This window comes from Pleurodeles waltl, chromosome 3_1, assembly GCF_031143425.1.
Source record: "Pleurodeles waltl isolate 20211129_DDA chromosome 3_1, aPleWal1.hap1.20221129, whole genome shotgun sequence".
Classification (NCBI taxonomy): domain Eukaryota; kingdom Metazoa; phylum Chordata; class Amphibia; order Caudata; family Salamandridae; genus Pleurodeles; species Pleurodeles waltl.
The window spans coordinates 1,298,604,738-1,298,632,732 of NC_090440.1; the positions used below are offsets into that span (position 1 = coordinate 1,298,604,738).

The 27,995-nt window shown below is 43.6% G+C and overlaps 1 protein-coding gene across 5 annotated transcripts in view; it reads right to left on the reverse strand.

Annotated features, from left to right (window-relative positions):
* CLASP1 (cytoplasmic linker associated protein 1) overlaps positions 1 to 27,995 on the reverse strand; it is a 1,131,138-nt gene that overhangs the window by 885,660 nt on the left and 217,483 nt on the right. For all 5 annotated transcript variants that reach the window (XM_069224628.1, XM_069224627.1, XM_069224630.1 and 2 more), the window contains exon 7: positions 23,920 to 24,017. In XM_069224628.1, the coding sequence (XP_069080729.1) occupies positions 23,920 to 24,017 (98 nt within the window). The remainder of the gene's footprint in view (positions 1 to 23,919; positions 24,018 to 27,995) is intronic.

Sequence of the window (27,995 nt, forward strand, 5' to 3'; positions counted from 1 at the left end):
ACTGTGTGAATAAAAGGCTATATCTTGGATGAACCACCTTAAACAAAGTAGTCTTTTTATTTAAGAGGTGGTGTCAGTAGGGGCAGCAACTTGTGAGTGCATTATACTCTAAGCTTCCATTTACGGTGTTTCACTAGAATTATATAAATAAAAAAATGTAACTCTTCAATGCTCAGTAGCAAGCAGACTATTATACAATCAACATGTAGAACTCCCATGTCTGAATAATATGAATTCGTATTTATGTTACGTCATCACATTTAAGCCCATGAGACTGGTGTGCCTTTAATGTTTTTTTTTTTTTTCAACAACGACTAGATGACAGATTACATGAGCTACATATCTTAATTAAAATGTACTAAGAAACATTCGAAAGGCCAGTCAAACACTGTCTACCAGCTTTTTTACATTATCAATGCTTACCGTGTTTTGACATGATTTTTGCAAACTTATTGTTGAAGGAGCTGCTGGGCACTCAGTCCAAACAAAAACATTGCTTACAGCAAAAGAAAAACAACTGTAATTATAGTTCTCCAGTGCTATCTTTAGTAGATCCACATGTTTGAAACATCTCGTTACCAAGGTGGGAGTTCCATGGTATCATTATACCAGTAGTACCATGATAAACATAGACTAGAAGCTGGACCACATCTGTTTAGTAACTCTGTCACATCAATTTTAAAAGAAACAAAGTCCTGTCAATCAGAGACAGACTGAAGACCACACTCTGAGATCCCATAATTCTTCAGATTTCTGCCAAACGTCATGTGTGAAGGGAGTTTCCTTGAGCTCTGCTCACATCTCCTCAGATAAGTTAATTTTCAAAATACTTTCAGGCTTATGAGACAAGATTTATAGAGGATTTTGGAACCCTTTAGATACTAGAGTACTTCAGAATGTCTGATTATGGCAAACGGAGTCAGTTTAGAGCTTGTGACTTTTGTGGGAAAAAGAGAGTATTTACTGAAGATTCTTATAAAGACAAAGCAGACGATTATAGCATGGGAATCTATGATATATTCATTACAGGACATTATTTTCTCTCAAAAGTACACATTGCTACTGTAGTTCCAGACACTGTAGGGACCTAATTTGTGGGAGGATATGTTTCTCATGAAAGCACAGGATGCTGTCATTCACAGGTATGTTCATCAATGGCGGAAGTGGGTTGACTCGCTGCCCCCTTGCTTTATGCTGCAATTACTGGAATTAAAATGTGAATGACATAAAGAGAGACTAATTGATGAAGATGGCTGACAGAAAGCCCCTTTGCATAAGTATATTATACAGACAATTTTAGAAAAGCAAAATGTCTATGCTTATAACATACCTAAAAATGCCTCTTTTAATGGCCTCCAAAACCATACTTCTAGCAATCTGGAGCAATACAAGCCCATCAATATCGCTTTTTAAATTGGATGCAGAAATCTATGAACCACAACAAAATCCAGGCTCCAACGACTTGTGCAGTTGTTCAAATCCTTCATATCAGTAAGCAGTATAAAACTCCCAGTCAGTACAGACGCGTCATTGAAATTTTGCATTTAGCATGAGACTTGTACAGTCATGTCATGGACTTTGTGTATTTAACGTTCGTGCATTGAAAATAACTGCATACAAATTGTATGAATTTCCAACCACTGCAACAGATCTCCCTGCTCTGACTCCTGTTTTACTTTGTGAACTTTTATGTAATAATCAAAAGTGGTTTCAGGACTGTCACTGAAAGGTTTTAGGAATTAATATGGGCAAATACAAAAGTGGACTTTTTATACACCCACAACATTCAAAGTATTTTTAACATAGACATCTAACCTGCTTTCTAAGGTGGTCATCCTACAAACATTGCCCTCACTCATCTAGCCATCCACTGCTCTTTCAAAGTGTTATGGCTACAAGGACGCCTTTACAATATAAATGCTCAAGTTCTACTGTGACAGCCTAGCAACCAACGTTCTAGAACAATACTTCAATCTTATATAACAATGTAGGCAAGGATGCCTAGTAAAAAATACTGTGACATTAGTTTCAGAGTGTGCTGCAGTTTCAACGACTGACGAAGAAGCCATCTCAATGGGAAGGATTAATCTTGGGTAAATCATAATTTTCCTCAAGTCAACTGCACAAGGTAGGCCGGTCAGGATTTCAATCCAGCGTAAATGGGCCATAATACCTATAATCTGAAATGCTGTTGGTAGCCTTTGTACTTGAACTACAAACAAAACTTCTATACTGGGCACATTACGTTTTGAACTCTTGCCAGATGTCCGAGTTAAACAAAGGTATGGTGTTGTGTTGTAGAATTCTCGACATACGCGCGTATGTCGAGAATTCTACATTCGAGAAAGGGACAGTTGGAGTCGGGGGAGAAAGACGGAGGTGGGTGAGGGATCGTTTCTGCTGCTGCGGCCGCTTTTCTCAATAAATTTATATTGCTTACAACTTTTCCACCAGAGCAACTGTCATCATTACATTGGCGACGAACGCCTACCTCCACCTCCAGTTTACCGTAGCACAGAAACGTGAAGAGTGGACCCGTGAACTTGACGGCGACCGAAGAGGGCGACTTCCTTCCTGATCGAAATTTGGATGGCACGAAGGAAAGGAGGGTCGACGCACATGGATTGTGAAGTCTGTTGAGGCTAGTAAGCTAAAATCTATTTTATACAAAACAACCCCTACCGCCCTTAAAGAAAACGTCGAATGACGTGGCAGCCATCTTGGGGGTAGGAAATACAAGCTGGTACAACCATCCATTAACTTGGCAGCCATTTTGGGAGTGAAAATCGGATTTCTCATAACGTGGCGGCCATTTTGGGAGTAAAAATCAGATTAAAATTTTTAAAAGTGGACAATTTAATGTTGAAGGCCATCAAGGTTCTACTCAAAAGGGTAACTGTTTATCAACAATGTTTGAAGTTGTCTAGATTTATATTTTAAGACTTATTAGGCTGGTCTTAAAAAATATATATATATATATATACAACAAGGTGAAAAGTCTAATATTTACATTGTGAATTACCATGGCCACCAATACCCAAGGTATAGTACCACCTCCCCGGTTCCTTGCACAACCAGGTAATCCACCTATTCCTTGGGGTGAATGGATTGACATTTTTGAGAATTATTTGGTGGCACTTGACGGCCAGGATTTGAGACCAGCGAGAAAAAAAGGTATCCTTTTGAGTACTATAGGACAAGAAGGTCAGCGCATATTTAAGTACTTACCTCAACCATTAGTAGGAGAAGGTCAACCGGAAATGGATGAATGTAAGGAGGCGAGGAATAGACTGGAAAATTTTTTTTCGAAAGAAGTCAACATTGTCATGGCAAGACATACATTTTATACTCAACCACAAAGATCAGAGGAGAGTATTGACGAATTTGTTACAAGATTGAGGGAGTTATCCACTAAATGTCAATTTGGTGCAATGACTGAAGAATTGATACAAGATCAATTAATCGTTCAATGTCATAGCAAAACAAATGCAGGAAAGATTATGGGCAGCCAAAAATCCGTCGTTAAAGGATGCTATCGATATAGCAAAAGTTGTGGAACAATCTGAATATTGTATGAGAGAGATGGAAAAGAAAGAGAGAGTGTCTAATGTTAGTTCTGATACAAATACAACGTGTGTTATAAAAGAAGGCAATGATATTTTGGCAAGTACAAAAGGTGGGCGTATGTTCAAGGGTGCAAATAAGAATAACGTTGTCAACAAGTCTTACAGTAAGGTGTGTACGAGATGTGGGAGTAAGTTTTACAATGCAGATTCAAAATCATGCTTTGCCTTGGGTAAAGATTGCATGAAATGTGGTAAAAAGGGACATTTTGCACGCATGGGCAAAAATAATGGAAAATCTAGAGTAGGTATCATACATCAAGATCATATGGAGGAGGCCGAAGAAATAGATAGAGTTTTATCTATAGAGAACACTGGTCAAGAGGTGAAAAGTATACATAGACCTCCCAGACCAACGGCAAATTTTATAGTACGTGGGAGAAAGGTACGACTAATGATTGATTCTGGTTCACTATACACAATTGTACCCAAAAGCTTATTGGTTAAAGAATGGCCCAATGTTCGTCTTCTACCAAAGGATATCAATCCTGGTGGTTATCAAGGTGAGAAAATAGATATAATTGGTTATATGTTGGCCAATATAAGTTTTGCTGAGAGACAAATTGAGGGTAAGGTTTATGTGGCTACTAATGGTCCCACCAATTCTGGGTTGGCATCACCAGTATGATTTACACATAAAATTGGATCCCAGGACAGATGATAGGGTCATGTCGTTGCAAGACGATAACTTAGGTAATGTATTGGAAGAATACAAAGAAGTTTTCACCAATAAAGTAGGAACACTTAAAGGGTATACACACAAAATCATGCTAAGGAAAGATGCAGTTCCTGTGCAGCACAAATTGAGGAGAGTTCCTATTAAGGCAAGGAATGAGGTAAAGAAAATGATTGGTGACATGGTGCAAGAGGGCATCAAAAAACATATTGAAACATCTAGTTGGATCTCCCCAGTGGTCATCACGAGTAAGCCTGATGGGTCTTTGAGATTCTGTGTCGACCTCAGGTCACTTAACCAGAATATAGTGGTTGATAATTACCCATTGCCCAATATTACCGAATTAGTTTTACTCCTGAGAGGGGGAAAATATTTTTCCAAGCTAGATCTTAGGAGTGCATATCACCAGGTCAAATTGCACGAAGAATCCAAAGAGTTAACAGCATTTATTACATTGGAAGGGGTCTATCAGTTTAATAGGTTGCCATTTGGTTTGGCCTCTGTGGCAGGTGTGTTTCAGATAATTATGTGTGATGTGTTTGAAGGGGTTGATAAAGTGCTGTACTTTCAAGACGACATCTTAATTTTTGGAGAAACTTTGGAAAAACATAACCAAGTACTGAAGTGTGCATTAGAGAGAGTTATGAGAGCAGGTCTTACACTAAAAAGAGAAAAATGAAAATTTTTAGTTGAAGAAATTGAGTATTTGGGATATACCCTCTCTGAACATGGAGTAAAACCAATGAGAAAACTGTTGGATGCCATTGAAAAAGTTCCATCCCCCCAAGATAAAGAGCAGCTGAGATCATTCATGGGACTCATTGAGTACTACTCCAAATTCATAAAGAATTTTGCTGATAAAACGGAGAGTATAAGAAAACTTTTACGCAAGGGACAAAAGTTCCAATGGGGGGATGATCAAGAGACAGCTTTTCAAAACATAAAAAAAGAAATGTGTGAAGCTAAAGTTTTGGTACCTTTCAATCTTGAAGCGAAGACTATTATAACAGTGGATGCGAGTGCAATTGGTCTAGGAGCTGTATTTTCACAAATCTCTGACAAAGGAGAAGAGTCTGTGGCATTCGCGTCACGATCATTGACCAAATCGGAACGAAATTACTCGGTCATTGATAAAGAGACATTGGCTGCATCGTGGGGTATTGAGTATTTCAGAACTTACATTTGGGGACGTAAGATAATATTGCGCACTGATCATAAACCATTGTTGAGGGTACTGTTACCTGGGGGTGCCAACAAAGTGTCTCCACGCCTGGCCAGATTAGCTGCAAGGTTGCAGGAGTATCAATTTACTATTGAATATATTCCTGGATGGCGCAATGTTCAGGCGGATTGCCTATCTCGCTTGCCATTGAATTGGCAGGAGGTAGATAAACAACGTATACAAGACTATGAGAGTGAGGGTGCTGTTGCAAGTGTTGAAGACGTGCTGGAATGCACTTAGGGTGTGGTATCGCGTGAGGAGTGGTGTGAGGAAATGGAGAAAGATGAGGTGATGAAAGACGTTATTAATTTAATTGTTAATGGAGAAAGGAGAGAGAGTACATTAAACCCTCATGTTCGACTCTATGCAAAGATTCTGGAGGAATTGTCTATTGTCACTAAGAATATCGTGGTGAGGGGTGACAGGTTTGTTCCTCCGGTAGGTGTGAGATACAAGCTGTTTTGGTTGGCTCACGAAGGCCATTTAGGGCAGACTTTAACGAAAAAAAGACTAAAGGAAAATGTTTGGTGGCCAGGGATTGATGGTGATGTTTGCAATTGGGTTGAGAGGTGTGTGGATTGTGTGGAGAGTGAGAAGAGATTGAAAGTGGGCAGACAAGGTCTATTGGGATCCATATCAGATCCTGGCATAGTGTGGCATACATTGTGCATGGATTTCATTGGACATTTGAATGGTGTTCCATGGGACTTAAGATATGCTTTAGTGATGATTGATGTGCATTCAAAATGGTTGACAGTCAAATTTATGAAAGAGAATACTACCAGAGCAACTATTAGGACAATGCAGGAAATTTTTCATGAAGAAGGTTATCCAACAAAACTCATTACAGATAATGGAACACAGTTAGTTTCCCATGAGATGGAACAATTCCTCAAACATACAGGGATACATCATTCCTGCACTGCATTGTACAATCCACAGGCCAATGGTATGGTAGAGAGGTGCAATCGGATGGTAAAGGGTGTTATCAACATGGCTATAAGAAGCGGTAAGAATGTACGTACCATGGTGGAGGATCTTGTATGGGCGTATCGTACCACTGTGCACAGTGTTACGGGTAAAATTCCTTTTGAGGGGATGAGAGGCAGGAAAGCATGTACAAAGGTTAACCCACCATGGTTGGTTTCAGTTTTAAAGGAAGGAGATTCAATCCAAAAGAGTGCAGGGACATCACGGTCTATTTGGGAAAAGGATATTAAGAAGGGAGATTTGGTGAAGATTAGAGCGGTGAACACTGGAAATAGCTGCATGAAATTTAGAGGACCCTACTTAGTTAAAGATGTATGTGAATTTCATGTTTTGGAAAATGGTGAAAGGTGGAATAAGAGGAAAGTAGCATTGTATTGCAGAAGAAATGGAAATGAAAAGAGGAAGATGAGCTCTGAGAGATGGGTTCCAGATGAGAATAGTGTTTTTTTGCTTATGAGTGATGAAGACATGTTAGATAAAGGAAGAGTGGACGTACAAGAGAGAGATTGTTTGCAAAATGAATGTCAACAAGAGACAGAGATGGAACCACTTACAGATATGAATAAAGGGAATGTTCAAACCAAAAGAGTAGGGTTAAGACCTCGTAAACCTCCAAGATATTTACGAGATTATGTTGAGTGAAGTTGACTTTAAGTTATACTACTGTTGTAGTTTATCTTGTACATAGTTTTAAGTTATATGGGACCGTGCATGTCATTCATTATTTGTAAAGGGGGTGGATATGTTGTGTTGTAGAATTCTCGACATACGCGCGTATGTCGAGAATTCTACATTCGAGAAAGGGACGGTTGGAGTCGGGGGAGAAAGACGGAGGTGGGCGAGGGATCGTTTCTGCTGCTGCGGCCGCTTTTCTCAATAAATGTATATTGCTTACAACTTTTCCACCGGAGCAACTGTCATCATTACAACTTGGCATTTGTGAAAGGTGAGAGATAAAAGCAAAAACATTCCGACTTTCCTTCAACATCTAAAGCTGCTGTAACTAAAAGCCCTCCATTATGGAACATAAATGTATCGGTCTTAAGCAAAAGACAGAGTACCCTGGCATTTATGGGGCTCACAGGAATGCCATAAAATCATACTATTAGGAGTTGGAAGTGTTTATTTGATTTATGCAATCATGCTGTTTTCGCCTGGCGATCCTCTGAAGGACAGTACCTCAGTTTCACTGAACGTCAATACCAACAAACACTGCCATTTCTGGTGCCAGCTGATTTTTAAAATGGTTATGAAAATTTAACAAGCCACATAGAATGGTAACAAGCTACTGTACTTCACAACTATCACAGTTCATAAGGAGAGAAGAAAAAAAAAAAAACTTTATTGTTGCTCATCCACTTTATCTGAAAATGTTGTCTGCATCAGAGCTGCGGAATGGCGGCAATCTTATCCAATAGGCTTTTTTCACCCACGGCACCGGAATTAATACCACAATGTTAAGACACTCGAAAAGTGTTTGTAGTGGTCCCTTTACTCAATAAAAATACGGAGAAGTCGTGCAGGAATTTACTTTGTTTATTCAAACTTCAGTATACAGGAATCAGGTCTGCCCCGTTCCTCCGTCGGGTAACTGTCTAACACAGAACGCTTGACGCTGGAATGCTCATACCTCACATAGCAACCTGTGTCATGACACATTAGGCTAACAAGAATTAAGACACAATACAGCACATCCCTCTCCTTTACCCATATGAAAAATAATACAAAAAACAAAAATAAAGATAATACTAACACAAAGAAATAAGTACCATGAAGAACAAAAGAAAGCGCCAACGGCTCACCCTATCCGTTCACAATAATTTTGATCAAACACAAAATCTTTTAACCAACCAGGTAACTCTCTCTTCCTTAAAGCGTCATCCAACTTCCGTTCTACAATTCGTTCCTCCAATCCATCACTAGTTCTTTCCATGCTTTCATCATCCACATTACCAGATTCAACCAACGTTCTAGGATTGTAATTTCTATCCTCTGATGTAGATGCAGATGGTCTTTCAACATTGTCCACCACATCTTCCAGCCAAATAGAACTTCTAGCACCCAACACATCACCTTCCCACCAAAATGTTTCTCTGACCATAAAGCAATACGTTTCAAGTTCCATACTTTCCCACTCTGCAATCTCACTGCATTCGGTAATAATTCCTTTATTTGTTCTGGTTCAAAGAATTGACTCTCCCCCTTTGCTACTTTGTAAGGTTTTTTAACTCGCACCCAATCTCCCACTTTAATCTGAATGGGTCCTAATCCATGTACTTTATCAGAATATGATTTAATAGCATATTATATAGAAATTAGGGTATGGTTGCTTTCAACGCATGCCTTTTTTTTATAACTCTGTTTTTTTGAGTTTATCATAAACAACTTAAATAAAAACAAAACAGGCAGTGCATTTTCATACGAGATATCACAACGCCCATTGTTCTCCCGGGCGGAGGCTGATGATACATGTGGGCAAAAACATGGGACATATCCAATCAGACCAACAATAATCACCCCTCCTCCCCGCCTCAAGGACCTCATATGTAACCAAACCGTTCATACACCTCGTTTGCCAGCGTGACTTTTTAACCGCAGTTGGTTGTCACTTATACGCATAGAATAACATCGTATGATTAAGGATCCTCATTCGTGCTCCAATCAGAGCTGGACTCCTGGGCCCACGTAAAGCATTCTAACAGTGCACTTCAGGCCATTATGTCTGCAAGTGCCCCTTCTTCCCTACGTGTGTCTCATATTTTGTTCTTTGGAAACACCCCAGTACAAAACATCACAGGACCAATGAGAGGGGGATGGACTTTGTGGACCCATCCAGCCCATAGCCACCCTTCGCTTAGCCAACACCAAAGCAAGCTGTGTGAAACCCTCTGGTCTCTGCATTATACCCAGGAGGCAAGCCAATGGAGTCGCCTCGAGCCCCAGACCGTTGACCCCGTCCAACTTCCGAACCACCACCCACCAAAATTGCTGCACCTCCCTGCAGGTCCAGGCCAAGTGGAGAAAAGAAGCACTTGTCTCCCCACATCGAGAACACCCTGCCTCCCTTGTCGGGTCCATCTTATTAAGTCGAGCAGGCGTGATGTATGCACAATAGACAAAATTAAAGTGCAATAACTTAAATCTGTGGTTACAAGAGACAGTGCATACCAGCGATAGAGCCAAATTCCAGTCCACATCTTGTATGGGGTACTCAAGCTCTCGATCCCAGGCCCTGCGTGGTGCACACTCTACAACCCCACACTATCCCTGCACAGCGATCTATAAAACTAGAGTCACCAAGTGGGAATCATTTCCCCTATTTATTAACCCATTCAACATCTTTGATGCCACTGGAAACCCAGACCAGACCTCTCGAGCCATACTCTCAATCTTGGCATATTGCAGGAACTGGCCAGCGTTCAATCCAAACATATCTCGCGCCTCCTGAAAGGCAATAAACTTACCATTGGGATATAGATCACCCACCAGCAAGCAGCCACCCATTCTCCAAGCCTCCACTGACATGAATGTATCTATATACTGAAAGGGGGCTATACTCCAGATCTTCAGTTCCCTATCAAAGGGGGCACGTCGGAGTATCCTCTTAAGCGCCTGTTCCCAGATCCCAGATCCCAGCTGTATTCTTGACCAGGTAGGGGACAGGAGTCACCGACCTACCGCTTGACATTAATGTGTGCACCAGTGCCTCCTCTCCCAATATGCCAGCAAACAGCTGCTTCTCCCAATTATCCGACTGTGTCATCCACTTAGCAGCATGTTGTAAATGAGTCGCATAATAATAAAGACTAATATTAGGGAGTGCCAAGCTCCATCTTCCGTATCCCTTTGTAACGTGGACAACGCCCACCCTGCTACAGCAGCCAGCCCAAACCAAGGAGATCAACAATCTATCAGGGAGATTAAAAAGCTGAGCTGTCAATGGAAACAAGGAATTCTGGGCCAGGTAAAGACACTGCGGCAAGAACACCATCTTGGCCACAGCCGCCCTTCCCATCACGGATAGAGGCGCTCATTCCAGAACAAAACGGAGCGCTCCAACCCCTTCACCACCCATTCCAGATTGTGCGTCAGATGTGCTGTGTCTGTATGTCTAACCCATATGCCCAGATAACGAAAACTTTCAAATTCCCACCTGAGTCCCACCTCAGGCACATCCTCTGGTGAGGTATCACACAGCAAACCCCTAGGAAACAGCCCCCCCCTCCCCCCCCCAGGCTTAAGCATTAGACAGACAACGCCTTGTCGCATGGCCTCAGGAAGAATACCCTGATCCTGAGCTTCCTCAAACACCACCAATAACCTTTCCCTCAGCAGTAGAGGAAACGTCTGGTACAACTCGATCGGGAAACTGTCCCCACCAGGTGATTTAGACTTCGACAATGCCACCAGAGCCGCCCCCACTTCTTCAACTGTTATCTCAGCCTCTAGGCTCTCCACACCGTCTAGCTCTAACCATGTAAGTCTCATCCGTTTCAGAAACTCTCCTAATCTAACATCCGAGACAGGGAGGCCAGCCCTGGACACCACCTGCAAATGCTCCACTAATACCCAAAAAATAGCTCTGCGATTAGTAACGTTTACCCCCTCCGCATTCCTAATACGCAGGATGAGAGGAGAGTCAACTTCCCACTTAAGGGGCCATGCCAACAATTTACCAGACTTGTCTCCTTCCCTGTGAAGACTCTGTCTATACGATCTAAGGCTAACCTTATCCAGCGTGTCTCAACAGTTGCTGACCTTCTGAAACAGCCAAAGCTGCTCTTGCTCAACCTCTGGGGTTACAGGTGTCTGCTGCTGTGCTACCTCTAGCTCACTTTCCCATTCTGTAAGTTCCTGTTCCTTTTGTTTGCGCACCCCACATGTAGTGCTGATGCACACTCCCCTTAGGCCCGCCTTCATGGCATCCCATTCCGTGCCCATTGAGTTAGTCATACCCCAATTTAAATCCAAATAGTCCTTAAGGGCCACCGCCATTTTCTCACGACAGTCAGTCTCCATCAAAAACTAGGGAGGCATATGCCACCCACGGGACACATTCGCATCAGATCCCCACAGCACATGCATCAGCACTGGTGCATGATGAGACAAAAACCTCCCCAAATGCTTAACATCCATTTCCTGTGAACAAGTCAGTCTGCCCAAGAGGAAACGATCCAACCGACTATATGTATTGTGAGTCTTAAAGTGACAGGTGTATTCCTTGGCCTTCAGATGCAGTTCTCTCCCAAAGCCCTAGCTTATGCATGACCTCTGTGAGGGATCTCGTCATCAATTGTTTTGTTCCCCACTTAGGAGAAGAACGATCCACCTCGCCATCCAATATGCAATTAGAGTCCCCAGCCCTTATCAGAGGGAGACTATCCCCTCCCCCAGCATTTCAGGTATGGTGTCATAAAAGGAGGGATCATCTACGTTAGGTGCATAAGTATTTAGAATATTAAGGGGTATTCCACCCAACGTGCCATGTAAATGTGTATATCTCCTTTCCACATCTGATTCGCTGTAGATATGTGTAAACGGGACACCAGGGGCAATTCAGATCAACACTCCCCATGTGTAGGAGGAAAAGGATGAAGAGAACACCTGACCCCGCCACTTTCAAGCCAAATTATGTGATTCCTATTCTGTCAAATGAATTTCCTGAAGACACCATATATGAACCCTCTGCCGTCTCAATCAGGAGTGTACTCTGTAACGCGTAGTGTAGCTCTTCAGACCCCTAACATTCCATGTCAGTATATTATTCTGTCGACCCATGTTTAGAATGTAAAGTTACCCCTCTCGCTAGGGCCCCTACTCCAGCCTCACACCCAAACGAAGAAGGCGAGACAAGTCCCAACCACCCATCTCACGCTCAACAATGCACTGCTGTTATAAACATCAAACTGTTGAGAACTTACGCAAACTTTGCATCCCCGAACCCCCGTACCCACCCTGGATGAACAGTAAAACATGCTTATCAAAATATACTGTAGATCCATATATATGTACGCTGCCAGGACAACAGCCCACACCCCAACACCCAAAAAGCCTACCACAACTGTGGAAGTGAACACCCCCGTCCCCACCAGTATACACAGTGCCATCCACCCCATCCAAATATCATCTAGGATAAACATTTCCCCCCTCAATCATACAGAACACAGGCATATGAAGCCCCTTTAAACAACTTCCGTAAGAGTTTCATTACTCCCAATCATTCAGGACGTGGACCACAGGCCTATCACAACGCCCCCGGCCGAGCTGCACGAACAGTATCTCCCAAGGGCCCACCTAGTCAAGAATCAACAGATAGCACCCCAGCCTCCACATCCAATGGGCTGGCATGTTCGACAACCTGCTCAGGATCCACCACTGCCATGATACCATCCTGCTGGATTTCAATTCTGCTGACAGAGTCAGAGTCATCACGTCGCTGCGCAGAGACCCGGGACGGGCCATCTCCACACCTCCTCCAGTCCGAACCATCCATTCCAGAAGTGTGAGCTGAACTGACTCCAGACCATCAAGAAGGACCCGGGCTAATCCTGTCCCCCATCTCCAGCCTTCTCCAGACTTCCTCAGGATTCTGAAAGAATTGCGATTTACCTCCGGAAATTACCTTCAGCCGTGCCGGATACAACAAAATGTATCTGATGTTCATGGCACGAAGCTTGGCCTTCACCTCCAGAAACCCTATATGCAGAATGCCAGGGCACACCACAAGCAGTCCTGTGTGGTTGATCCAAGTGGTAGTTCAATCAGAGTCGAAGCCCAAAATGTGGATGAAAGTAGGAATTTATTCACAACATGAACGGGTATGGTCAATTGTGTCGTACCTCCAGAAACCCTTTTCGGAAAGACTGGACCTTATTCGTATAGCCTGGGAAGATGGAAATCTTGCGATTCTCAAAGACAGCCCTATCATTCACACGGGCGGTCCGTAGGACACAGTCCCAGTCTTTATAATTCAGGCCCTCGGCGGCACCCCAGGCTGAGAAGGAGCAACCAAAGCCCTATGAGCACGCTCCACCACAAACACCCTGGACAACCCCTCCGGTTGCAATACTTCTCTGATCCATTGTTCAACAAAGCTTTCCACCGTGGAGCTTTCCGCACATTCCGGGAATCCAAGGAGGCGCACATTGTTCCGTTGAGATCTGCCCTCTGAATCCTCCAACTGCGAGTCTAATGTCCCAACAGTTGATGTGACTTGAGCCATCTGCTTGTTCAATGTGCCTACCTCTGTTTGCAAATCCACGATAGACCCCTCGGCCACCTTGACCTTATCAGACACCTTGCGGAGGTCAGCTCGCAAAAGGTTCACCGCACTGCCACTGTTTCTATTTTCCCCTCCAGGGCCACTCTGGTGCCATGAATGGTGGCTAACGGCTCAGCATGTGTGGGCTCCCCCGCTGTGGCTGGTGCCTCCAATGCCTCTCCCGACCCTCCCATGCAAGTCTGACTCTGTGGAAGTGGCGTAGGGGTAGTATATTGCTCCATCGTTTTCCCCTGTGACGGCGCAGTCTTTCGATGTCGCCCCATCTTGCCTTCACAGAAGGAGAATAGGATATGTTACCACAAGGGCACTGCAGATCCACTGTTTAGCCCAAGTGTCCACCGCAGGGGTCCCCAGATGCCCGCGCCGCTGCGGCCGACCACTTCAGCCCAGTGTTGGTCAGGTGCGCACACCGCGCAGGATCACGGATCCAAGTCCTCCACGCCTCCGCACACACTCCAGAGGTAGGAAAAACGAACACCTCACTGAGTCAGTAGAACCATCCTTCAGACCGCAGTTCGGCCTCCCTCATCGCCAGTTACCAGTGAGCCCTGCAGAGGATTGCGTCAACCCAGGCCACCCCCACGGGACCCAGCCTAGGCCCCCGACCACCTTCCCTCCCGTCCTGCAGCCCACAGTCGTGCAGGATTAGTCTTCTGTGCGTGTGGGGAGCAACATACTTGCAGGCAGTCCAGAGAGGGGGCATACGTGCCCTCCCTCACCTCGGAGTTTCGTTATGGGGTGAGCTAGCAGCAACGCCCGCCCCGGTTCTGGCCGTCCTCACTGCTGACTCCAGAGGGGAGTGGGAGGGGGAGGGAATAGCCCCAATCAACCCTCCCCCATGCACTCAAGTCACCCGATCCGGGCCAGCAAGCCTCCGTGCCCGCCAGCAAAGGCCGCAGCAAGCTTGCCACACGAGCACCGACGCACCCACCAGGCCCGACGCCACGCTCCAAGCTCCAACCGGGGCCAAAATCAGGAGGGGACCCGCCGGCGACTTCAGGGCAACTCCGCTTGCCGTTGCAGGGGGGGGGAATACTACTGTCCGGCACTCAGGATCGCTGCAGTAAAAAAGCGGGACGGCAGAGCGCACTAGAGACACGTCCCACCTGCCATCTTGGTTGGTCAAGCCCCCATCAGAATATGATTTACTTTTTTCTTGTGTCCTTTCCAGTTCTTTTTGTACATTATCTAAGGACCAATGCTCCATCTCACAATTGCGTAACCATGCACCTAGGTTTCCTACCACGCATTGCTACAAATGGGCTAATTCTCAGTTACTCTATAAGCCCATACAGCTTTCCAAACTTCAATATGCCAATTATAATATTTTCTGATTGTTGCTTGAATACCCCCCTTTAACACTCTATTGTACCTTTCTACACTACTGTTAGACTTGGCATCCTTGGCGTGGTCTCCCCTAACTTTTTGCCTCTGTTTCCCAGGTTGTTGATGTGTGCTGGACTCTGTTTTTGTTAGTCTGGGCAAGTTACCACTGCTATCCAGTGCTAAAGTACAAGTGCTCCTATAAAAAATGTGTATGTAATTGGTTCATCCATGATTGGCATATTTGATTTACTGGTAAGTCCCTAGAACAGTGCACTAGAGGTGCCCAGGGCCTGTAAATCAAATGCTACTAGTAGGCCTGCAGCACTGGTTGTGCCACCCACATGAGTAGCTCAGTAAACATGGCTCTGACCTGCCACCGCAGTGTCTGTGTGTGCAGTTTTTAAACTGCCAATTCGACTTGGGAAGTGTACCCACTTCCCCGGCCTAAACCTTCCCTTTTCTAACACGTAAGACACCCCTAAAGTAGACCCTAGGTACCCCCATGGGTATGGTTAAGGTAGGACATATAGTAATGTGTTTTATATGTCCTAACAGTGAAATACTGCCAAATTCGGTGTTCACTGTTGCAAGGCCTATCCCTCTCATAGGTTAACATTGGGGCTGCCTTTAAATATGATTAAAGCGTAGATTCCCTTTGGGAGCGCATAGACATGTGGAGTTTGGGGTCTCTGAGCTCACAATTTAAAAATAAATCTTTTAGTAAAGTTGGTTTTAAGATTGTGTGTTTGAAAATGCCACTTTTAGAAAGTGAGCATGTTCTTGCTGAAACCATTCTGTGAGTCTGCCTGTTTGTGGATTCCCTGTCTGGGTTAGTTTGACAGTTTGGCTGTTTACACTTCTCTCTAGACAATGACACAAAGGGATGGAGCTGGTGTGTAGCTTGCATATCCTGATGAGCCATCTGTGCTAGGAGGGAGGTGAGGAGTGGTCACTCACACCTCGAAGGGCTGTGCCTGTCCTCACACAATGCGGTCTACAACCCCCTGGTGTGTGTCTGGGGTCTGGCCTGGGCAAGGCAGGATTTCACAAACAAGAAATACTTTTCTTTGAAGTAAGCCTACTTTAAAGGGCAAAATGTGTACAAGAAGGGCACCCAAAACCACAGACTTTAGATCATTTCTGGAAATCAAGAGGGACCTCTGCTTGGAGAAGAGCTGAAGAGCTGAGGAAGAAGACCTGCCCTGCCTGTGACTGTGCTTTGTGGCGCTATCCTGCAGTTGCTGCTTCTGCCTGGTGAAAGGGGACAAAGACTGGACTTTGTTGTGCATTCCTGCTGGTGAAGAAATCTCCCAGGGCTTGTCCTGAGCTTGCCTCCTGTTGTTGAAGTCTCAGGTCCATCAAAGACTTCCCCTGCCAGCACCTGGACTCTCTGCTAAGACTCCTGCCCTGCCAAGTGGTGCCCTATCCAGTTCCTCAGGCCTTGACAGGTGAAGCTGGCAGACCAAGCCTGAAACTCCACGCACAGACCGCCGTGCGGGGAAATTTCCGACGCAACCTCTGAGAGCGGCTGAAGAAACGATGTGCCGCCGGCTCTGCGGCTGAAATCAACGCAGCGCGGCTGGGAGATCAATGCATGCAGCTGGAGAAACGACACACCGCGTCGCTGATGGAGGCCAGTATCGTCGCAACCCACACAGTGAGGTTTTGCTATCACCATGCGGCAGGATTTTCAACGCAAACCTTGCTGGGCGTGGAAAAAACAATGCAACGACTGCCCAGAACTGAGTGCTGCCCGGATCGACACATCGCTCCCCTGCGGGGAGGAACAACAACGCACGCCAGTACGACCGGAGGGGAAATGACGCACGAGCTCGCTTGCGGGTGATAAATCGACACACCGCTTACCTTTTTCGCAGCACACTCGTCTGTGCGTGTTATTTTAATGCGACCCAGGTACTTTTCAACGTTAACAGTGTTTTATCTGTTTATCAAAGGATTTAAGACTTTTTGCTTTTTAATTAATAACTTATGTATTGTGTATTTTTGTCGTTTTGGTTTAATTTTGTTTAGATAAATATTTCCTATTTTTCTAGACCTGTGTTGTGTCATTTTGTAGTGTTTTCATTGAGTTACTGCGTGTGTTGGTGCAAATACTTTGCACCTAGCACTCTGAAGTTAAGCCTGCCTGCTTGTGCCAAGCTACCAAGGGGGTGAGCTGGGGTTAGCTGAGGGTGATTCTCTTTTACCCTGACTAGAGTGAGGGTCCTTGCTTGGACAGGGGGTAAACTGACTTCCAACCAAATACCCCATTTCTACCAACTACCATTACCTCTAGGGTTATAAAGAGAAGTTGTTTTATTTGTAAACCTACTCTTTTAAATATGCCTTAGCAGTAGTTGAAGTAAATTGTACACCATTGCTACTCAGAAGCGATGCTGGAATTCCTTCAGAACAAAACGTTTTATTTAAAAACTCTAACACCAATGCACTATCAGCTCTTTCTATAATGTCCACAACCTGCTACTTAGAAAAAAAGATCCATCAGTACAATCACATACTCTTAATGCTCTCCTCTAGGACCCATTAAATCCACGGCTACACATTCCCATGGAAATTCTGGAACTAATTTTTGATCCACAGGTTGTCAAAGTGTGTAGGGTTTTGTCAGCAGACAAACAACTATTGCAATTCCTAACAAATTTTTGCACTGAGTTGTCCAGCCCTCGGGCCACCAGAAATGCTCTTTAACCACGGACTTGGTTCTCACTACTCAAAAAATGTCCCTCATGACATAACTCCATAATCCTTCCACATAATTCACTTGGAGGAACAACCTTACTGCCCCTCAAAACCAAATCATTCTCAATGGATAATTCCAACCTAACTTCCCCAAAATGCCTACACCCCTCTGACAACAAATTCCTTCTTGGGCCACCTTTCCAACAAGTATCTTAAAAGTGTTTGCAGTTCCAAATCCTACTTTTATTCTTTCTCCCACCATTCTTTCTCTACAGCAGGTTTACCCAAGTCATGAATAAGCGCAATCTTGAAATCATTCCATGGATCCTCCTTACACTTTTCTACTGGACACAGCATTCTGGATAAATAATCTGCTATTACATTATTCTTTCCCGGAAAATACACTACCCTGTAAATGTAATCTTTCATTCTCATGGACAATCTCGCAATCCTGGCAGATGCCCACACACTTTCCACAGGAGAGAGCAACTTCATCAAAGGTTTATGATCACATTGAATATTAACCATTTCACCCCACAAAAAGGAACAAAAATGTTCTAAACTCCCTGCCCACGCAATGGCCTCCCTTTCTACAATGGGATATTTTGACTCAATAGGCTTTAATGATATTATTGCAAACAAAATGATGTTCTCTTTACCATTTGCATCCTTTTGTGATGTTACCACCCCTAACCCCTTAATACTCACATCAGTACTTGCAAAGTAGTCTAGTTGAGAATCAAAACTGCTTAGGTTGGTTACTTTACGCACATTTTCATTAATGGCATTGAATTCTGCTTAACGCAGAGAGCTCCACTCAAACTTTACATTTTTCTTAAGGAGCTGTCTTATATTGTAAACTTTTTCTGCAAAATTCGGGATGAATTTAGGGCAAAACTCTGCCATTCCACATCATCCTTGTTAGAGGGTGCAGGAGCATCAGAGATCGACCTTATTAATGACGGCTTAGGCCTTACTCCTTCACTACTGATGACATGTCCCAAATATGTCACATTTCTTTTGACAAACTTGCACTTACTCAACAGTCAAACCCTTGTTTTACAATCCTTTCAAAACACCTTGCAGTCTTTCATCGTGTTGTTGCTTGTTTTCCCCAAATACTAACATATCACTCTGTAGCGGGTTCTTTTCCTCCACGTATGATAGATACTGGAATAATTCGACAGGCGCAATTGGCGGGGAAAGAATGGTTTATTTATCCGTTATTAAGGTCGGGTTTCGTTTGTCCCTGTTTATTCTGTCCTTTTTCTTCTGGTCATTCAGCCAGTATCCCTCTCTCTTTCTCAGGCTCCGTTCGGGTTCCCACTGTGTTCGGTCCTGATTGGAAGGGATTCCTGTCTGGTCTTGACTGGACGTAGTAGAGGGTCTCCCAAAAGTAAAGACAAATGAAAATATGTAAGTGTAGGGTAAGTAGGTTTATAGCGGGTTAGTAGGAGTGAGGGTAGGTATATGTGGTTGGGGGTGAGGTATTTTCACAATCACTCAGTGCGCATCACCTGCCCGTGTTGTATCTAGTGTTCTCTCTTTCCTAGAGAGAGTGTTTCTTTCCTCTCTTTCTCTCTCTCTTTTCCTTTTGGTAGTTTGTGAGGTTAGGGGGCGGTTATCGGAGGGGTCCCCCTTTCAAAAGATCTCCCCTTCCTTGCAGGACCGGCCCTTATCCTTCCCTGCGGCCCCTATGCCCCGTAACCACTGGGGTAGAAATCCCCAAGCCAGGTACGAACGTACCTGTAGGGGCCACGCCCCTCCGGGGACGTGGCCGGCTCTCTCGCGGTCACCCGACTTTGTTTCTGCAGGGTAGGGAGGCACCCTGGGGTTTTCCTCCGTCCTTCGCGAGTCTCTTCTCGGACCGGGCTGGAACTCCGTCTCTGTCCGCTCTCCCGTCGCTCGCTCTCTGCTCCTCACCTCTTCCGGTTTCTCCGTCTCCCTTTCCTCTTGTCCGTCGTCTATTTTTACTGTTCCTCCGGCTGTCGTCACGCCCCCGAGGCTTCCGCTCGTGCCCCGGGGGTATGGGGACTCCGTCTCTGTAGCCGTACTGGGGCCGGCTGCGGTGGACGCCCGGTTACACACTCCTTTTTGATTTCCAAACAATTTGTGCATCAAACTTTGAAAAACGGCTGCAGCTGATGCCAAACTAAATGGCATAACTTTAAACTGGAAACATCCAACATGAGTGATAAAAGCTGTATGTTTCCTTGACTGTGGTGCTAGCATAATTTGGTGGTAAACCGCAGATAGATTTATAGTTGAGAACCAAGTAGCATCTTTCAAGCAAGATACAATTTCTGTGATTTTTGGTAATGGAAAACAATCAACAACAATGTTACTATTCAAATGTCTTAAATCGACACAAAGACGAGTGTTGCCATTGCTACGTTGTGCGATAACTACTAGTGAAATCCTTTCAGAGCTCTCTATGGGCTCTATTACATCCAGTCGTACAAATTTTTTCAATTCAGAAGACACTTCATCTCTCACCATTATAGGTACTGTTCTTAAATTATGTACTTTTGGTTGAGCATTTCCTTTTAATACAATTTCATGCTCGAATCCACTTCATCTTCCTATTTGTTTGCTGAAAACCTTTGCAAATTTCCTTTCCATCTCACTCCCTACCGAGCTTCCTTCATCCATCATGCATACTTTATCTGTACTATTAGGATCCAAGATCATATGCAACCAACCTTGATCTTGCCACCCTAGAAGCGAAGGTCCCTTTTTTGCTATGTATAGTTTACTTCTTGTGTATCTGTCCTTGAAATAAAAGGACAACCATCCGCAAGATAGGATATCGTTTGTTTTTCCCCAGTGTAACTTTCAGGTTCAATATCAGAGGGTAACAAATATTCACCAATCTTCCTTATGAACTTACTCCTCTATATATTCGCATTGATACTGGAAAAGGCTGATCCTGAATCAGAATTTACTTTAAATGGAATACTCCCAATTTTCATTTCACATTCCGGTTTCCCTCTGATATTACTCTCCTCTACATTCAGTACAAATGTATCCTTTAAATTCTCTGCAACATTCGAATGTCCAATACCATCCTCTGTATTACTCTCACTGTGGTTTTCTGGTTTATAAATGCATTTTACACTGTTTTCATTTTTTCGTCTGCACACTTTTCCATGGTACCCAAATATGCCAATATAGTTACACTTTTGCTTGAGTGCAGGGCAAGTTTTATAAAATACTAGGTGCTCTCTACTGTTTCAGCGGTAACATCGCCTATCCTTATTTCCTACTTTCCCTCTGTAATTTTCTTTCTTCTCCTTCTCTTGTCTACGGTTAGTTACTTTGCAAATACATTTAGATTCTTTAGTTCATTGTTTCAGTTCTGTTGCACATCTTCCTGAAATTTCCACTTTTCGTACAATTGTTACCACATCCTCAAGTGGAGAATCACCATGTAACCGCTCCAGTATGGCCAGGTTATTAGCATGCATGACAAGTTGATCTCTAATAAGATCATCATGCATCACACCAAACTTAAAGTCAATGGCCAATTTCTTTAAGTTTGCTATGTAATCCTCAATGGATTTCCCATTATTTTATTTGCACTGAAATTTTTTTTATATGGTAATGCAGATACACACTTTAGGAGCAAAATATTTATCTAAATCTTGTAGCAATGCTGAAAAACTTCCATCTCCTCCCAGTAATGCTTTTGAGATGCTATTATAAGTTTTTAAACCTACTGGACCCAAAGAATGTAGGATAATTTTGTTTCTGCTCTGCGGTCAATTTCCCATCGTCATCAACGGCATCAATATAATTTATAAAATAGTTCTTCCATTCCCGTCATTTCATTTAGGGCTTAGTCTTCGAGACCCAAAATGCATGTGGAGGACTAATGGAAAAGTTCTGATGTGCCATGTTAAAATGCTTAAATAAACCCTTTTTTTATTTTTTTTTATTGTGCTTTTTCATGTATAGTAACAATGTTGGTCCTCACCTGTTTCCTGTATGCAATCAGGAACAACTTACTGTTACATTTATTAAATTCACTGCTCCAACACACTCCAACGGCAGCACAATCAGTAAAAACACATGATTAAAAGTTGCAATCTTCCTCAGTGATCCTTTAACATTAAATTCACAATAGCAAAGATTATGTTGGTTGTCAGGGCAACGACGAAACAACGTGCGTATGACATTTTATTACCCACAATGCTCAACCCAGCTAAGCGTGTTGGTGTGCGAGATGAACTTAACACTGTGAAGCACGCAACAGGATCCTCCAACCTCACGCGATCCGTCTCGCGCTGTCCGTTAGTAAGTAGAGCAAAACGTTATTTGTGAATGAATAAAAATGTACAGTTCTGCCCTTTGCGCTTTAAACCCTTTCCATCCATCACAATAAAAAGCCTGTAAATCCTTTAACTAGCTCAGCCGAAGAGTAGTCGCTTCCCGAAGAGATGCCAAGGGCCTCACAACTCGTCGCCAAATTGTAGTGGTCCCTTTACTCAATAAAGAATATCCGGAGAAGTCGTGCAGGAATTTACTTTGTTTATTCAAGATTCAGTATAAAGCAAACAGGTCTGCTCCGTTCTTCCGTCGAGCAACTGTCAAACACAGAACGCTCGACATTGGAATGCTCACACCTTATATAGCAACCTGTGTCGTGACACATTAGACTAACAAGAATTAAGAAACAACAGAACAGTGTTACTTTCTCAAATCAACCAGCGCTAAGCTAGAGCCACAGGAGTAGTGTGGAACAGATGATCAACCTGAGCCTGTATCATCTACTGATGAGTCTTGCACAATAAAATTGCAATTCCATCCTAAACAACTCTCAAAAAATAGGTACACTCCTGGTGGCCTTTCCCCTAATCCCCGCATATCTCAACCCAGTTGAACCCCACTGCTTAAGGTCTTTTGTGCATCTAGACCCTTAAAGGGGAAGATATAAATAATTTGTTACGGTCTGCAAATAATAAAACCACTACTAAAGAAGCCTAACCATGGGAACAGCAGCAAATTGACCACTGTCAGAAAGCCCATCAGGAAGGTCATCAAAATGCAAGAGAAACAACAATTAAAATACTGCCCTATCATGAGGTGCACAAATGAGGTAAAGGGATAACTGCTTACCCCTACTTCCTTGTCAACGTTTTCCACCTCATGAGTCCACCACTGCACAGGTCCAGCTATTTATATCAACATGAACACTCTGTTTAACATTATCTACAATAACAAATAATGATTCTAAATTCCCAGAGATATACGTCAACATACCATTGCTTAAAAATAACAAACAAAAGACATCAAATTTTAAAGTCTCTATGTAATCTACTGAAACTTCTTGGACACACAATGTCTGGTGTAAACAGTAATACTGACCTCAATCTCTAAGGGCCACAGACTCGTCTGCAGAGCATAGTCCTAAATCAACATCTTACCAATTAAAGGCCATAAAAGCAGTGTAAAAAGCCAACTGCTGAACAAAATCGATCTTGGACAAAAAGGGAGCTAAAATGTGGGGCACTGGAGGGATTGGTTCTAGGCCCAGTGTTCTTCAATGTATGCTCAGAGAAACATTACTGGGGAACTGCTGCATGACATAAGTCCATTTTCAGGAAGCACAATGTTCTGTCATACTGTTTATACTCCAGAGAGACGGAAAAAATGAACTGTGATTTATTCAGTCAGACAAAAGCAATTTCACCTTCTACAGAAATAGAATCGACTCTGACTGGAAAGTCGCAGAAAATACTAAGTGGCAGGTGATAGCTTCGATTTGAAACAAGAGACAGATGTTGTGATTGTCAAATAAAATTACTTTGCAGTGTACACAACATCACTAGACAAGATCGTGGGCTGAACTTTTCAGCACAAATAAGCCTCAGTTTGGGTTGAGGGTGTTCTAATCAATAATTGAAATGTAAAATATCGATCTCTACAATGCCTATAGTTCTTCCATATTAGACGCAAATGGTAATGGACAAATCAGCAGCAACAGAGATGCAGAATGAGAGATGAAAAAGACCAGGCAGCCTGTTGTGACAAACACTGAAAAAAAAACACTTTTAACAACATGCAACATTTCAAAAAAGGAAACAAGAATTAAACTCACCGAGATTGTGGCAATCCTTTTTTGCTAAGATCTGACCTCACTCGTTCCCCAACATGCCTATAGATTTCGACTAAACTGTTTATTGCAGCATCACGCACCTAAAAATAGAAAAATATTTTACTTTATCAGGTCTTCAGCCTATAACTCATTTAAACCTTTACAGAAACAAATATTTGACATTAAAAAAATGGAAACCACACATTAAAAAAATAAACCAACTCCGTTGACAACACCTAAGCTCAACAAGTTACATCTCTGAAACTGCAATAAACTATGTTTAGCAAACAAACTCTACATAGTTCACGAAAAACCTAACCTATAATCAATCATACTATCAGTCTGGTAAACCTTTACTAAAAAGATACGGTCACTGTCTATCTTCCTCTTGTGCCATTTAATAGTGACTGTCTTCCACTATGCTGGAACCAAACCTTACATACCTCAAACCTTACATCACACTTTTGTATAATGATCTGCCGCTGGCTGAAGTAAGAAAACACCCTAGTTTCTTCCAGTTCCCTCTTTGTCATACATATTTAATGAGAAGTTTAAGCAGCATATAGCCATGCTTAAGAATATATATAATACAATCATAAACTAGGACAGAATCAGATAAGTACTAAATATTAGCATGGCAAACTGATTTCCTTACTACAGTCTACATGTGACATCACCACTTACCTGTAGCAAGAAAACGGCAAAGTGCTGTACTACATTAACCTAATGTAGCTGAACTGTGATGTCACAATAATTACTGCCAAAGACAAACATGAAGAGATGGCAGAATTCCAAATGCCACTAAAGCAAATAAAGGGAGACCTAACTTTTCAACTCATTTTCATCTTACAACTATATACTATATAACTATTTAAAACGCGGTCTGCGATGACGTTGATGCTATTTGTGAACATGAATTAGGAACAGAATACTCCCAACCGCATGTATAAAGGACATTACAAGTCACCTGGGACTTAAAGGATATTCACCGCTAGGCCTTCTTCTCAATTGTCACATTCTTCTTCTGACTGGCAATGCCCTAAAAATATAGGTCAAGGGGCCTACTCTCCGGAATATTATTCTAAGCCAAGCATTGGCATAACCAATAGCTTGGATTTTGGCTGCTGACCTTTTGGCTTTACAAATGGTTGTTTAGTTCGTGAATTGTTTTTGTACAAGGGCATGTGACAAGTGTGGCCCTGTAGCAGTGTTCAGGGAGCTGGTGGTCCCCAATCTGGGTAAAACAAGTACTGTCTACAAGCAAACAGTGCACCTGTAGTCTCGGACACTGGTGGTCTGACGTGCAGCACAATGTGAAAGAGCAGAATGCGGTCACTCTTAGTCATGTAAGTCGATGGGTGAAGATGGCTGATCTTGTGTTCCATGCTACGGTCGGCAGACAAAAAATGAGAATGACACTACAGCAGACCAACTGATAAAGAGAGCCAAATGAAAACCCCTATATGTAATTATAATACATATCTGTGTATATCAATATAAACAAGTTCCCTACCTTCAGTAATGCTCTTTCTGGGACAGATTAGCTAACTGCAGCTTCCTCACTTTTTGAATATTCCCCAGGCATTAGACTGGATCCGGAAGCTTTTGAATCGTACCTCTGCACACTCGAGGGTGACGCTCCTGAACGGACGTGAAGGGCCTATATAAGCACTACTCCCATGTGCTGACATCAGTTGATTCAAGGCCTTCCCTACCCTAGATGCAGAGCCCCAACAGCAAATTAGCTTTGACCAATACGCACAGTCATAGACTCTGGATCTTATTAAAGGCTGGAGCCCAATTCACAGAACAAGGAGAATGGGAAGGTCACTGAGAAATCTGCAGTTAAATAGAGGCTCTACCACAAAGAGTGTTGTTGAAAGTAACTACTCTTCTGTTCTTCTGATGGAAACTTCTCATCGAAGATTCCTCACATTTTGAATAGGTCCAAGAGCAGTACCTTCTAGAAGGTGGGTGTAATTTGACTCAAACCAAGAAGACCTGTAGGACCGAGCGGGCAAAGTGCCCCCCTCAGTGAACCTAGCAGTCTAGACAGTAGTGCTTCATGAAAGTATGGAGTGATGCCCATGTAGCAGCCTGGCAGATGTCCAGAACAGGAACTCTGCATCCCAATGCAGAGGTAGCCTTTGGCTCTGGTGCAACGGCTTCATAGACCTTCTGAAGGCTGATTTTTGTCCATTTCATAGCAGATCTTGATAAAACACACAGTCCAATGGGAGATGGTCCTCTTCTGCAAGCCTTGCCTTTTCTGGCCCCAGTGAACCCCACAAAAACTGATCAACCATGCAGTGTTCTTTGGTACAATCGATGTAAATGCTCAGCAGTCTTTTGAGGTCCAAGCGGGAGAGTCTTTTCACCTCTTCAGAGGGGTGAGACAGAGCACAGGACTCCGAAAGGGTGATGGGTGACCGACCTGGAATGACATTCCCAATTTTGGTCAGCAGGATGCTCACATGCACAGAACCAGTTTATCTGGGAAGATGGTGGTGTGCAGTGGGTTAACTCAAACAGTCTGAATCTCACTCACTCACTGTGCCAATGTGATGGTGACTGGGTACACTGCCTTGAGAGTGAAGAGCCTCAAGGCGGCAGGTGTGAATCGTCTCAAATGGAGTGCACATCAAATATGTGAGGACCACTTTAAGGTCTTACTGAGGCATAATAAAGAGGGAGTGAGAAAACACATGTTGGAGACCTTTAAAAAAAAAAAAAAAAAAAACATCCCAACTGGTGAAGTAAATGAGTGCAGACCTGGCAAACATAATAAGGACAAGCGGTACCCCTTAACTGTGCCCAAAGCAATGTCTTGCTGCTCAAGATAATAAACAAAGAGAAAAAAACAAACAGCTGAGTGGGTCAATGTAGCGTGTGCCACACCAAACTACAAATTTACCCCAACAACAGACATATACAGCTTTTGTAGAGGCATGCCTGGGTGCTAAGATTATATCAGCCACCTCCACAGGAAGGTTGAAGGTGTTTAGTTGCTGCTGCTCAATCTCCATGCATGAAGGTGATAATTGCACAGGCCCAGGTGCAGAACCCTGTCCTTCTGCTGCAACAGCAGGTCCTTCGGAGGGACAGCTTGATCGGAGAACAGATGCTCATTCCTAGGAGTTAAGGATACCATACTCTCCGTGCTCAATCTGGGGCTATTCAGATGACAAGGGCCCGATTACTTCTGATCGTCTTCAGAACTCAGGGCAGGGGTGGGACTTGTCAAAAGGATTACAGAAGTCCCAAAGTTCCACTCTAGACTGAGTGAATCCCTTAGTGAGAAGCACCTTGGAAACTCCAAAGTGGAGAACTGCAGATCTTGTGTGTTATCAGCAATGTAAATAGATCGAGACAAGTTTCTCCCCATTAAGAGAAGAGACATTGAGCCACTTTCGGGTGATACTGCCACTTGTGATCTGCTAGATGTTGACAACTGAGTTCTTCCACCCTGGCATTCAAAGATCCTGCCAGACAGTTCACTACTAGAAAGATCCCTTGGTGGTCCAGCCATTTTCGAAGGTGTAGCACTTATTGGCAGACCCCCACACCGCCAGTGCGTGTTGCAAAACCACATGGCGGTGGCACTGTCCATAAGCACCGGCCTCCCTTTGATGAATGGAAGGAAGACCTTCAACACCAGGCAGATGTCCTTCAGTTCCAAGTAGTTAATATAGAGTGAGGCCTCAACTAGAAGCCCCTGATCTACACCTCTCCCATACGGTTGCCCCCACCCAAAAGTGACCTATTGGTGACGAGTGTCAGCTATGGGTGGTGTAGGGGGGAGGGGTCTTCTGCTGACTCAATCGCGGTCCAGTAACCACCACTGCAGATCTTTCGCAGTCTCCTCCAAGACATGTCTGAGAGGTCCCCTTGATAATGGGTCCACTGAAACTTCAGATTCCACTGCAGGGCCTGCATATGTCACCTGGAATGCGTGACCAGCAGGATGCAGGAGGCCATCAGCCTCAATCAACCTTACAGAAATCGAGGACAGAGGCTCAAAGATCGGTATCATTGCCTGAATGTCCTGGACTCACCTTTCCAGGGGGAAGGCATGGAAC